The sequence below is a fragment of the Symphalangus syndactylus genome, chromosome 8 (genome assembly GCF_028878055.3).
Source record: "Symphalangus syndactylus isolate Jambi chromosome 8, NHGRI_mSymSyn1-v2.1_pri, whole genome shotgun sequence".
NCBI lineage: Eukaryota > Metazoa > Chordata > Mammalia > Primates > Hylobatidae > Symphalangus > Symphalangus syndactylus.
In genome coordinates, this window is record NC_072430.2 from 138085510 (window position 1) to 138099500 (window position 13991).

General features: G+C 54.9%; 1 protein-coding gene across 5 annotated transcripts in view; it reads left to right on the forward strand.

The window, feature by feature from the left end:
- The window catches only part of DGKD (diacylglycerol kinase delta), a 119432-nt gene that overhangs the window by 84921 nt on the left and 20520 nt on the right, over positions 1-13991 (forward strand). For all 5 annotated transcript variants that reach the window (XM_055291023.2, XM_063645276.1, XM_055291022.2 and 2 more), the window contains 9 exons: positions 1961-2069; positions 5712-5851; positions 6802-6886; positions 8168-8262; positions 8357-8456; positions 9182-9455; positions 10058-10207; positions 11059-11187; positions 12091-12187. In XM_055291023.2, coding sequence (XP_055146998.1) covers positions 1961-2069; positions 5712-5851; positions 6802-6886; positions 8168-8262; positions 8357-8456; positions 9182-9455; positions 10058-10207; positions 11059-11187; positions 12091-12187 — 1179 coding nt within the window. The remainder of the gene's footprint in view (positions 1-1960; positions 2070-5711; positions 5852-6801; positions 6887-8167; positions 8263-8356; positions 8457-9181; positions 9456-10057; positions 10208-11058; positions 11188-12090; positions 12188-13991) is intronic.

The following is a 13991-nucleotide window of genomic DNA, read 5'->3' on the forward strand; positions in this document are numbered from 1 at the left end:
ACAATGTACCAAGCAGGCTGAGGTTGTTATTAAACATGGTACCAGGGGTGTTGGAGGAATGCTTTGAAATGGCTGTGGGCAGGGCAGGCTACGCAGCTGAACTCGAGAATAACGAAATATTTGGTGTGCAAGCAAAACCCTGTGTATCATAGTGGGAGTTAAGTATGAGATGGGATGATTTAGGAAGCCCCCACAGCGGCGTTAAGGGGAGTTGAGTCATCATTTACCATTTCTGGAAGCAGCTCATCTCACACAGCTCACAGCAGAATCTGGAGCTACTGCTTCATATTCCAGTTCCTGGCCTTGACCTGTCACCTCTTCTCCCGAGAGCAGGGGGCCTTACAGGTGTCAGTGTTCTGTGTGGAGCCTGGGCTTGGTGCCGCATCACCTATGCCTGCCTGTCTTCTGAGCACTCATTCTGGGTCAGACACTGAGCTCGAGGCAGGGTGCGCAGGTCAGCCAGGCAGGGAGTGCAGATGCAGGGAATGGGTAGGAGCACACGCAGGGTCCCCCGGCACTTCAGTGGGGTGACGCAGCTTCTCTGGGAACGCAGGGGTGGGGTGGGGTCGCAAGTCAAACTGGGCATCCTTCCACGTCTCCCCGAGCTGGCATCTGAGGAGTGTTCTGATGGCTGCAGGGAGGCGGGAAGGCTTCTGGGCTGAGGGCACCGCTTGTGCAGAGGCAAGGCAAGAGGGAATGCAGCAGGGCCAGGCCAGGCAGCAGCAGAAAGGTGGCACCTGCCGTCGGGGAGGGCTGCGGGTGCTGGCCAAGAGGTTTGGCTCCTTCCTGCAAACAAGGGGCAACCTCATAAAGCAAGGCCCATGGCCAGGCTCGTGTTTTAGAAAGATCTTCCTGGAACTCGTGTGGGGAGCTTTCAGGAAGGGTGTCGAGGTGACTGAGGCTCCTGTGGGACTCTGCGAGAGCATGGTGATGACCTGAGCGGGTGGCTGGGGTGGGTGTGGAGGAGAGGCTGCCAGGAGGGGCTGGGTCGGCTGCAGGCTGAGAGGGGGCGGGTCTGGCCTCTGGACTGAGTTGGTGGTCGTGCTACCATTCTCCGAGTAGGGATGTGTCCCGTTGGAGGTGCCGTGGGATACCAGAGTGGTGTGTTCTGGAGGACAGGTGCAAGTGTTGGCTTTCAGGAGTGGCCTGGGGGCTGTTGATCCAGAGTCACCTGTGTGGTCCTTGAAACAAACTGGACGTGGTCACACAGGAAGAGGGTGAGGAGTGAGCAGACGCCGCAGTGGTGTCCTGAGTGGGGACGCTGCTGGGCAGGGGCAGGTTGACGGGAGCCCAGGAAGGAAACCGAGGAGTTAGGAGGGTAGGAGGCATGGGTCACATCACCGGAGGACTGAGTGGGCCCAGGCATATGTGCTGCAGTGGGGACACGCAGCCCGCAGCAGGTCAGGCAGCCTGGGGCTCCAGGGTGACCAGAACAAGGGCCAAGGCGGAAGCCAGACTGCGGCCCAGGGCTGGGGAGTGCCAAGGCTGACGGTGCAGGGTGATGCAGGCAGCCCAGAGGGCATGCTGGGAAGGCTGGCAGGGGCCACATGTGGATGGGGCAGGGACAGTGACGCAGGGTGGGCTCACATGGGCAGGGGCCATGGAAGGCTGTGCCCATGAGCCTGGAAGGGGATGCAGTTTTGGCCCACCACTGAGCCTGTGATGTCTGCGGAGGGTGCAGTGGCTCACCAAGCTGAGTGGTCTTGTCGCTGGGTGGGGCGTGGCCCTGGTGGGAGCAGTTGGCTGGACCCCAGTGCTGCTGTCGTCCCCTTGACAAAGTGGACCCTGAGTGGAGGGGCATGCAGGCGTCTGGTGTCACGTGGCAGAGCCTGTGCGTGCTCTGCCTCTGGTGCAGGTCAGCCATGAGGAGCACAGGTGGCCCTTTGGCTCCATACTGACAAGGCTTTCATTTGTCCTGTGGAATGGACGTTATTTCACGGCCTTTCTCTTTTCTCTGCAGCTTACGGTTATTCCAGAAGTTTGACACGTTCCGGATTCTGGTTTGTGGTGGGGATGGAAGTGTTGGCTGGGTCCTCTCCGAAATCGACAGCCTCAACCTTCATAAACAGGTACCTGGACAGGAGGGAGCCCAGCCAGGAGCAGAGACGGTGCGGAGGTTAGAGGGAAATCATGCACTCTAACCTGTTCATGAATCAGCTCCTGTTCATCTCGGAGCACCTGTTCTCAGGCCAGAAACCATTGGTGGTTTTGGGGAATGTGCAGTTTGGTGGCCAGGGCAGAGAGGGGAGAGCCTGGGCCACCCCCGGTATCATGGAGGCCCAGGGGCTCTGGCCATGATGTATGAGGGGGCCCTGAAGGGAGCTACGAAAAGAATTGCCCACAAAGGACCCACATGGGGAGCAGGGCTGGGTGGGGCTGTTGCTTTACTGGGTAATTTTTGGCTTGAGGCCTCTTGCTTGTGAGAAGGGGTCGGCAGTATACTTGAATTTCTGAAGTCAGAGCCATGGTTCATTGGACTTAGTTTTTTGTATTAAAATAAAAATAGATTTTCCTGATTGTATATAAAAATGTTCATATATTCACTTAATTTGCACACCTAGCCACGGCCTCCCCAGGTGATCCAGCCAGTGCCAACATTTTGCTATCTCTGACCTCTCTTGATCACAGTACATAAAATGCACAATGCAGTTGTAATTTAAATGGGCTATTCTGTTACTACTTTTGTTGTTGATTTTTTGAGGTGGTCTTGCTCTGTCGCCAGGCTGGAGTGCAGTGGTGCGATCTCGGCTCACTGCAACCTCTGCCTTCCCGGTTCAAGTGATTCTCCTGCCTCAGCCTCCCAAATAGCTGGGATTACAGGCACACGCTACCACGCCCAGCTAATTTTTGTATTTTTAGTAGAGACAGGGTTTCTCCATGTTGGCCAGGATGGTCTTGATCTCTTGACCTCGTGATCCGCCCACCTCGGCCTCCCAAAGTGCTGGGATTACAGGCGTGAGCCACCGCGCCCGGCCTGTTACTGCTTTTAAAAAATCACGAATTAAGATGTTGCAGACACCTTGTGCCTGTGTCTGTAAGTAGGCATCTGTGTGTCGTTTTCCACTGGACACACCCGGGAGCCCAGGGCCAGCTCACCTCCATGTGTGAGCACGGAGATCACTTCCCAGTGGTCTCCTCTCTGAGCGCACCCAAGCTTAAGTATTGAAATGTGCTGACAAACTGCCTTTCCTCAGGGCTGTGCCAGCTTCCATGTCTGATGCCTCTTAAAGCTGTCTTTCCCCGTGCACCGTCCAAGCCGTTCATCTCTTTAGTTTTTGTCCAGCTAAGTAGACCAAAAAATGTCTGACCTTTACCTCTTTAATTCCTGGTGAAGTCGAACGCCTCCTCAGTTGGTTATGAAGTTTTAAATAAATCACCTGTTCATGTTTTTTTTGCCTCATTTTCTCTTCGAGTGTTCACCTTTTTTTCCTTTAAAAATGGGTGTGTGAGGATTATTGTTATATTAACTTTTTATCTGTCACTGCAGATATTTTTTTCCCGGTGTGTCGTTTGTCAGTTCAGCATCCTTTCTGGGGGTGGTCTTTTCTTTCATGATTTTTGTCGTCTGTCATATTTGCAGCTACCTACACCCCAAGATTAGGAGGATTTGCGTCTGTATTTTCTTATGTTTATTATGGCCCCTTTTTAAAAAAATTCAGTCTTCTGTGTGACGTGGATGTGTTTTTCAGTGCTTCTGTGGTCCCTACCCAGCCCTGCTCACTTGGTGGTATTTCCAGGTGGGTGGACTTGGACAGCTCCGGCCGTGAGGCCAGCGGCTCAGGAGGAGAACTGGTGCCGCCTGGTGGTGGATTAGCATAGACTACTCTAATTTTTGATTTTGTGTATCATTTGCAAGTTCACTGTCACTAGTTAGGAAGACAGCGGGACCTTGTGGCTTATTTTCATACGTTCAGCCAGCGTCAGCACACATTTCTCTCCCCTGCTTCTCTTTGACACCTGATGTGGTGGCTATGCCCTCGCTGGGCCCCTGCCGCCTCGGGGTTTCTTGTCTTCCTGGCCGCTACTGCCCCATGGTGGCCTCTCCCTCCTTACCCTTCCCTTAACGCTGTGTCCTCAAAGCCTTGCTGGGGTCTCTCCTCCTTCACTTTTGGAACACTCAGCAACCTGCAGGGCTTCTGCTGTCATCTCTCTCCTGGGGGCGCCTCAATTGATAGCTGAGTCTTGGGCCTCTCTGGATGTCTCCTAGTGCCGCGAGTTTCCAACACAACACCACGTTCAGCCCTCACCCTGCATTCCTTTCCTTCGAGTCTGAAAACGTCATCCATCTAGATGTCTGAGCCAGGAAATCGGACAGTTGTTCTTGGTTCCTCCGTCTCTTCCTCCTGCCTGTTTCTCACTAATTGTGGCCTCAGTCCTGCCACCCACAGTAGCCTGGCCTCTGTCCATCTGCAGCTCACCCAGGCGGCCTTTCCCGGGGCACTTCTGCCTGTGCACCCCCCAAGCACGATGCTTCTGGGAAAAGTCCAGACCTTTAAGAGAGTTTGCCAGAGTCCCAGCTTTGCCTCCTGCTTGCTCCTCTGCCTGTCTGCCTCCTGTTTCCTCGCACTGTACTCCTCTTCACTGAGCTCTGCCTTGTCCCTCCCAGTGTGGTTCCGCCCTGCCTGGAGCACCATCCATGCCTGCTGTGCGCTGCTCTCCTTTTCCTTTAAGGCTCCAGGAAGCCCTCGCGGAGTCCTCAGACCCTCTGGGCACCCTTCAGTGCTGGGTTCTCTCCATCTAGTGTGTCGCCTCCAGTGTCCTGGCCTGCTCGCTCCTGCCTCCCCCCCTGCCAGATGTCCCCTTGGTGAGGCAGGACCTTCCCTGGTGTTTGCTGTCCCCACAGGCGGCAGGGCCTCAGGCATGGTCACTTGCACCTGGTGAGCAGAGGGCTGTATGGTGCTGTAGGCTGGACCACGGCAGGTTTCGTGCCTCAAGGACAGTAACGCCTCCCCACGCACTCCACTGCAGGCCTTCATGGCCGTGGGCACTGCGTTGTCAGAGTGAAAGGCTGGTGAGCTCTGGGCAGTGGGTGTTTCAAGAGGCCTCCTAAGCAATGGAATGGTGTAGTGGGATCTCACTGGAGCTCTGGGATGGGAATCCAGGTGGAGGGTGAGGCCTGAGTAATACATGAGGTCTCTTCGTGGAACAGCAGGGAGGCGGGCAGAGGCTGAGCTCTGGCAAGGTTCCAGGGTGGCCTCCAGACTGAGGATGGTCCTGGCACCCTTTTTGGATAGGATTTAGAGGAGAGAAGTGACACTAGTGATGTTTTTGGAAGAAGAGTTTGGCATTAGTGAGTGAGATGCTGTAGTGGATGGAGGGACAGGTAGCGAGGCATCAGAGTGATTCCTTGGGGCTGCGATCATGGTGGTGAAAATGGGAAGCAGGGGGATTTGGGAGACAGATCAGAGAGGGTGTGAGGGGCTGACCATCAAGATGTGATGACAGCTGAGAGATGGACCTGTGGCTCATCCATTTCTCCCAGAAGCAGCATCTTATCTCAAGGGCAGTCACGTTTCTGTCTCATTGCCAAGGAAAATGCCATCTGTCCCCTCCAGTGGGCTCTCCCTATAATGTGTAAGCTGCATGGTTTTAGGTCACATCCCCACATTGCTGATGTAACCCTCATGGTGGGTGACAAGGAGGGCTGCGGGCTGGGAGGTGGCCCCTGCCCCCAGGTGTTTGCCTGCACATCTTCCCCCGTGTTTCCTTAGTGTCAGCTGGGAGTGCTGCCGCTCGGCACAGGGAACGACTTGGCCCGAGTGCTGGGCTGGGGCTCAGCCTGCGATGACGACACCCAGCTCCCCCAGATCTTGGAGAAGTTGGAGAGAGCCAGCACCAAGATGCTGGACAGGTGAGTGGGGATGTGCTCCGGTGCCATCTGAGGAGACTTTGAGAGACAGGTCCCTTTGACCAGGTGTTCTTAACCTGGGGTCTGTGGAAAACATGGACCCTCTGAAATTATTTGTAAAGATTTGACCTGAGTATATATTCTGATAGTCTTTGATATTTGGTCAGATTATGACAAGGATAAAAACAAAACAGGTTAAGAACCAGCCATGCCCTAGAATGATCCGGTCTTCCCAGGAGGCCAAGCCTGAGTGTGTCAGGGCCGTGGAGAAGGCAGCTGCGCCGTCTTTGGCTGCTTCAGCCCGAGATCTAATACCCATTGGAAGAGTGCTCCTTGTCGCTTACTTGAACAGTTTCATTTTCCTATATTCTGTTCCCAGAAGAAGTTTTGGGGAATTATCCTCTAGTGCCTAAAGCCGCTGTGACACCTTCCCTGAGTGAGGTACTGTTGTTCCGAGTGACACACTTGGCACTCACTGACCACATGCCTGTGGCACATGGGGCGCTGATGAGATGCCTCCTAGCCTTCCTAGTTGCTCCCAGAAGCCTGGAGTTCTGAGCACAGTTGTGGTTTTGCAGTGCCCCCACCATTTCAGGCCTCCTCTGTGTGCCTTGGGGCCTGTGAAATGCTCATCTCACTGGGCCAGCTGGCTGAGCCATTTGCAGCTCTCTTGAGGAGGGTAAATCCATTTCTCCCAGAAGCAGCATCTTATCTCAAGGCAGCCATTTATGGGAGACCTTCCTCTCTTTCATGGAGCTGTACTGCCATTAGTTGTGGAGTGCAGACATTTGTTCTCAGCCAAGTTATGGGACAGAGTCAAGACCAAGGGCCTAAAAATGAAGTCAGAAACTGTGTAAAGATCAAGGCTGCCAGCCGTGAAAGCGGAGGGCGCAGGGTCCACCCTTGTGGGCCTGCATGTCTTGCCGCCTGTGCAGCTGACCTTGTGTGTGCAGGTGGAGCGTCATGGCATACGAGGCCAAGCTCCCCCGGCAGGCCTCCTCCTCCACCGTCACCGAAGACTTCAGCGAGGATTCCGAGGTATTGCTGGCCTGTTCTTCACACCCTGCTCGCGTGCTGATGTGATCTGAACTGTCCTGGCAGCGGTTTGCATCACCTCCCTTGCAGAGACGCCTCCCCTTTGGTGTTGGGGTGTCACAGTCAGGCCTGTGGAGGTGCAGGGTGAACCCATGGCTGAGAAGATTCTCACTCCCCTTGGCAGGGGCCTTTTGGGCTTTGCGACCCTCTAGGGGCTTCCTGGGGTCGTCATCGGCCCTGCCAGGTGGTGGGGGGTCCTCCTAGTGGCCTTCCCACCCTGTCTGCATCTTCTCAGCTGCTCAGTGAGCCCCAAACGGTGCGCGCCCGTTCCCTCCCCCGCCACGGCGCCCACGTGCCTGGAATGCTCTAGCCGGCTCTCCCCTAGCCCCCGGCTCCTGCCCCGTCCCACCTCTCTGTGGCGTCCGCAGCTGCCCTTCGCTCAGCCTCCTCTAGTCCACCTGGTGGTTCTTTTCATTTGATGATTGTTACTGTTGTGTTTAACGCTCCTACAGCTTCCCTCAGAGAATAGACTTTGTCTTTAGCTTATATTTTGCGCTGGTGCAGTGCTGGGTGGGGTAGTACAAAGAGGTGAGCTTTTGTCAGGGGCTAGGGCAACGGTCAGCAAACAAGGCCTGCAGGCCAGATATGCCTGGGCCCATGGCCTTGCAAGTGAAGACTGGTTTGTACATTTTTTTATTTTTCCTTTTTTTTTTTTTTTTTTTTTTTTAATTTTGAAAGGAAGAGAGTGTGTGTGTGGGAAGCCCAGGATATTCGCTGTCTGGCCAGTAGTGAAGTTTGCTGACCCTGGGGCTGGGTCCTAAAGACAGCAGGAATCCCACAGGGATAGGGCTGCCCTTCTGACAGCCAGAGCAGATGGTTGGGGGAAGAGCGTGTGTCCAGATGGGGCTCACAGCCAGGTGGAAACAGCCTCTGCTGCGAACAGACCCAAACCCGGAGCCGGCCTGCCAGCACGCTGCTGTCAGGATGAGTAGGGGTCAGGACAGAAGCTCCTAGCACAGGCCGTACTGGGATCGCAGACTGAAGGAGATTCATTTGTAGTTTGCAGCTTGACGAAGCTTTTAAAATCTTTCACCTAGCACTAGGTGAGTCCCAGATTAGCGTTAGAAGTGAGTCGAGGCTTGGCTGGGTCAGACAGTGTCTGTTAGGAGAGACTCGTCTTTCCCAGCCTGTGCTGGCAAGGAAGTGGGTGGCAGAGTCGCTGGGACTGTCATGGAGCTTGCTGTCACAGAGACCAACAGTCCTGGCCATTTGGGGTGATTGCAGGTTCAGCAAATTCTCTTCTATGAAGACTCGGTTGCAGCCCACCTTTCTAAAATCCTCACCTCGGACCAGCACTCGGTGGTCATCTCCTCGGCCAAGTGAGTGCCTGGTGGCCCTGGGGAGGGCATGGTGCCCTGGCCCCCAGCCTGGAGCTGCCTCTCTAGAAGGGTCTTTCTGTTTCTCTCCCCACAGAGTGCTCTGTGAGACGGTGAAGGACTTCGTGGCCCGGGTGGGGAAGGCCTATGAGAAGACGACCGAGAGCTCGGAGGAGTCAGAGGTCATGGCCAAGAAGGTCTGTTCCCGTGCCCTGGGTGGGAGGGGCATTGAGGCAGCAAGAAGCTTGGTCTGTCACCAGTAGAGGGCCGTGACTGCAGGTTGTCCAGGTTCTTGGTGATTTGAACAAAGAATTAGACAAAACACACAGTAAAGGAAGAAAAGAATGAAGCAACAAAGAACGAAAGCAGGGATTTATTGAAAATGGAAGTACACTCCACAGTGCGGGAGCTGCCCGAGCAGCGGCTCAAGGGCCCAGATACAGAATCTTCTTGGGTCCAAATACCTCCTAGAAGTATCCCATTGGCCACTTCATGCTCACCTCATGTAAATGAAGTGGTAGCCCGCAATCAGTGATTGATGGCAGAAAGCAGCCAACCAGAGGCTGAAGTGGTTACAAAGGTTACACTCCTATGCAAACTTCTGATTGGTTGCAAAAAGCAACCAATCAGAGGCTCAGGTGAAGTTACAAAGTTGCACTTCTATGCAGACTAAGACTCAGCTCGCAATCAGTTTGGTTGGTTGCGGACAGCCAATTTCCCCAATTTCCCACCTGCCAGGGCGGGAAAGGTGGGGATTTGCAAAGGGAGTAGCCTCTGGTCCTTTTGTTACTTAGGTGTGGAGAGTTAGGATTTTCCTTTTGATTGAGTTCTAGGAAGTCTGGGTGAAATGGCCTGAGGTTCCCTGCCTCCAGACCCTGTTCTCCTGCCTCACCTCTGTATGCCATTTCCTTTCCTTGTTCAGTGCTCTGTCCTGAAAGAGAAGCTGGATTCCCTTCTCAAGACCTTGGATGATGAGTCACAGGCCTCGTCCTCTCTGCCTAACCCGCCCCCCACCATTGCTGAGGAGGCTGAAGATGGAGATGGGTCGGGCAGCGTCTGCAGCTCCATGGGGGACCGCTTGGTGGCATCAGCTTGCCCGGCCCGGCCGCAGATATTCCGGCCTCGAGAACAGCTCATGCTGAGAGCCAACAGCCTGAAGAAAGCGATTCGTCAGATCATAGAGCACACAGAGAAAGGTGACTGGCCTTGTGATGAGGAGGGGCTTTCCTCAGGCCAGCATTGGGCATGCCCAGCGTCCCCTGAACATGGAGATGACGGAAGGGTGCACATTGAGAAAACCTCCACTGCGGCCCTCTCCACCTGTGTCCAGGCACCAGACCCCCAGCGAGTTCGCTTGCCCTCCCTCCACACCTCCTCTCACACCCTCAGTCCCCTTCATGCTGCCTCCCCTTGACCTCTTTCCTGGCCCTCATTGACTTCACTATAAGCGTCTCACTCCTGTGAGAGCCCTGAGGTCACAGCCTCACACCCACGCACCTGCGTGTCCGTGCGGCCGCTCCTCCCGCCTGCAGCCCTCCAGCCTGTGCCAGCCTCCTCTGCACCCCTTGCCTTCCCCTTCAAGGGTTCCAGGCCTCCCAGCCTGTTAGTAGGGATGCCCTGCCCCGGTGCCAGGACCAGGGGGAAGATGGGTGGGAGTGGGGGTTCGGAGTCCAAGCCTTTAGCCAGAGGATGTTTGAGGAAGATCAGGCCGTGGGGCGAGGAGGGGCCCTCCACCCAGCCTGACAGTGCCCTTGGCTTTGCACCTGCGTGCTCAGCCACACACACTCTCCTTGCACAGCTGTCGATGAGCAGAATGCCCAGACCCAGGAGCAGGAGGGCTTCGTGCTGGGCCTGTCTGAGTCAGAGGAGAAGATGGACCACAGAGTGTGCCCACCACTGTCCCACAGCGAGAGCTTCGGGGTCCCCAAGGGGAGGAGCCAGCGCAAAGGTACCCGTGGCTCCACCTCCCTCTGCGCACCATGGTGTGCTTGGTTTTGTTGAGACGTAGTGGGCTTGCCAGGGGAGGTTTGAGGGCTCCTTCTCATAGTTGCTTTGGCCACTTGGTTGCATAAAAATTCACCGCCCAAGGCCTGTTTCTGTGCATCTCCTGTGCACGCCCTTGAGGTGTGTGCGGTCTGTCTTGGTGGACACCAGTAGAACCCGTGAGACCCCCTCCATCAGGGCGAGGACTGCCTCCCTGAGGAGCAGTTGGGTCCTGCCCTCACTGCTTCCTTGGAACCACACTGGGCCCCAGAACTGCTTGGAAGGGGCTGTGTCTGGCAGAGGGAAGGCGGGTGGGTGAGGGTGGGCCTTCTTTGTCCTTGCCCCTCCTGGAACAACCCACAGCACAGGCCCTGGTGGAGGGCACCCCCAGCCTGTGCAGGCTGCTGGGAGGCCCATGCTCAGAACTGACCCACGGCCACTGCATGGCCACCACTCAGAGCTCTGCTGTGTGTGTGCTCCGCCTCCCACAGCCCGGACTGACTGGGCTCACCCCTCCCTCCAGTGCTGCCACCTGTGGCCTGTATTACCCTCTCCATGAGCCCAACCCCCCAAACATCATGTGCACCTGCTTGGTCCTCTGCCCCCTTCTTTGTCCCACACACTTCACACAACTGCCTGTGGTTTGCAGCCCTCCCTCCTCAGCCCTCCCACCTGCTCATGTCACTAAGGACTCCCCAGTATTTCACAGTCGCTATTTCAGACAGCTGCCCACCTGCTCATGTCGCTAAGGACCCCCCAGGTATTTCACAGTCTCTATTCCAGACAGCTCTAAGGTTTTCTGCTCTGTTGTTACAGTGTCGAAATCTCCATGTGAAAAGCTGATCAGCAAAGGAAGTCTGTCCCTGGGCAGTTCTGCTTCCCTTCCACCCCAGCCAGGAAGCCGGGACGGCCTGCCTGCACTCAACACCAAGATCCTGTACCCAAGTGAGTGGCGGCCAGCAGGAGGGACCGGTGGGGGCCCTAGCACAACTCTGGGCCCATCAAACTGAAAGAAATGGGCTCGCTGTCCTTGGAGAGTTTACAGTCCCCTGAGAAAGATAGGTGGAATTTAAAAATTTACATGACTGTATGAAGAGTGCTTTTTTTTTTTAAACAAAAGCCAGGTAGTACCCAAATAACCACCCAAGGAGCCCAGGAGGTGCCATTGAGGAGGTGATGGTCGAGTTGGGGTTTGAAGAATGAAGGAATTATCTGAGTGGAAAAGGGAGGTGGCCGGCCTGATGAGGGAACCCGAGGGACCGTCCTGTGCTTCTAGCGTGGTTGCAGGAGGCGCAGGGAGGGTGAGGTCCTGGCTGCCTGGAGCATTCCTTGATGTTCATTTCTTAGGAAGGCAGCCTTATAAAGCCTTAAGCCTCAACTCTCAGAGATCATTTTGGTAGAGTGGCTTACATTTAATGAAAACATGAAAACTGACTCTATAAGCCTTTTTTTTTTTTTTTTTTTTTTTTTTAAAGAGGGTCTCTCTCTGTTGCCTAGGCTGGAGTGCAGTGGTGTGGTCATGGCACACTGCAGTTTGACCTCCTGGACTCAAGTGATCCTCCCCACTCAGCCTCCCAAATAGCTGGGACCACAGGCACACACCTTAGAAGCCATTTTTTTGTGTGTTTTGTAGGTGTTGGTTTCTGCCACCCAGTATGGTTTTTTTGTTCCAGTGATTTTTGACCTAAGACTATTGGCAAAATTTGGACATGGTTATACATAATTTTAGAAACATTTAATTATAATAACGTTCTGCAGAATACCGGTCCACCAGCTTCAGAGACACGAGCTTCTGTTAAGTCTGTAGCTTCTGACCAGCACCACCTCTTTCTTGTATCTCCTTTACAGATGTCCGGGCTGGAATGTCTGGTTCCTTACCTGGTGGCTCAGTCATCAGTCGCCTGTTAATTAATGCTGATCCCTTCAACTCTGAACCAGAAACCCTGTGAGTATGAGGGATAAACCAAGTGGGCATATTGTTACATGGCTGCTAGTGCCTAGAAAACAGATCTCAGGATTAACTAGAGAAATTGGTGAGCAGTTGCCCAGCTGGTGGTAGCTGATAAGGAAGGCTGAGAAGTCGTGGAGATTCCACTTAAGGAGTGGAGCTGGAAACCACAACTGCACATCTGCTGTAGAGGCGAAGCGCACACCTCCCATCTCCTTCCCAAGGTCCCACAGTGCTTGCTCGACGTCCCCTGAGCCTGCATGCCCTTCCGAGGCTTTTCACAGGCTCAGCTGCTCCTGCCCTGAGCTGCCCTTGTGCTGCTCTTCGTGGTCACTCTCCCATGACCTTGGCTGGACCTCACTGACTTCTGCTTACAGCCTGCCATCTTCCTCTTGCCATCCCTTCCCCTGCTTTCCTCTAACACCTGCTCTCCTCGTTGCTGATGCAGAACCATAGACTCTGGGCTGGAGGGTCCTCTGTGTGCCTCCCTCGTGTCTCCGAGCACCTTAGGGAGACACGGGCCTGCGCTGAGGCTTATAAGGGCTGCTGTGTGCCTGCGTGCTGATACTGCTACTCCTTGGGGGACAAGGCCTTCTTCCTCTGCTGGCCTGTAAGGCAGTGAGGACATGTATATAGCAGTTTAATGGAGTCTCCCTAGGTATTGGAGACCATTGTGGAGACAAGTGGTGTTTTGAAAACCTGTTTTTCTACACTCATCTTTCTGCTGGCTGATTGCAGGTTTTGGGCAGCTGGTGGCAGTTGGTTAAATGTGGCCAGCCATTTTTCTGGAGTGGTTAGGGACAGTGACAGGAGAAAATGCGTGGTTCACAGAGGCTCTGGGTTTGGGAAAGTGGACCCCTAGATTCCAGCTGCTGGCCTGGTACAACACTTCAGTGTCCCTGTTCCTCGCCTGGTCTACTCCTCCCCTGGGGCTGCCTGGGGCTCCAGTTCTCAGCCCTCCTGAGGCTTTTTTCCTCGGGGAGGCCAGAGCCGTAGTCCTACAGTGAGCACTGTCCCTAAGGGCCCCTGAACTGGATATCTCCTTTGTCTCCTTCATCTGAGACTGTGGAACTTCCACTTCTGTTGCTCAGCTGGGTGGTCTCATCTCTTCTCTTCCCCTGGGGAGGCAAAGCTGTGCTTTGCTGCCTTCCTGCCGTGGTGTGTGCCTGAGCCGTATTGTGTAGGCCCCATTGCAGCTGGGCCTGAGCAGGCCCCGGCACCCTGTCATCTCCCACTGCCCCAGCCACTGCCGCCCCTCCTGCTCCAGGCCCCTGAGCCCAGTCTCTGCTGCCTTCCCTCATCTCTTTGCCCTGTTTCTCTCTGTTGGAGCTCTCTGTTTTCCCAGGACCTATACATGCTGGCCAGGCACGTGGTCTTCTGCATGGTAAACAGTTTTGTCCCAGAGCTTTGCTCTGGCGCAGCTGTTGGGCACTTGAATTAGATGGATCATAAATACACTGACACGTGCTGGTTCTCAGATCCGGCGGCACTGGCTCAGTGAGCTAAAGTGTGTCAGAATTCTGGCCCGAGTAATGTTCTCAAGCCTGTCCATCCATTGAGTTTCTTTGGGAACTTCCAGAACATCCTCTTCTCCTGGCTGCAGCCTCTGGGTGGAGGAACAGGGGTTCCTCCCTTCATCCGCTTGCCCTGGGGGGGAACCCCAGTGTGACCCTGGGGCTGGGGTGGGTGAAGGCCAGGATGGGCTTTCCCAGCAGCTGGGGGAGCTGCAGGAGCAGGACTTCCAGCTGGGTGGGGACAAGAAACTTGAATGAGCTGAGTCTCTTCTCGTCCGTCGCACATG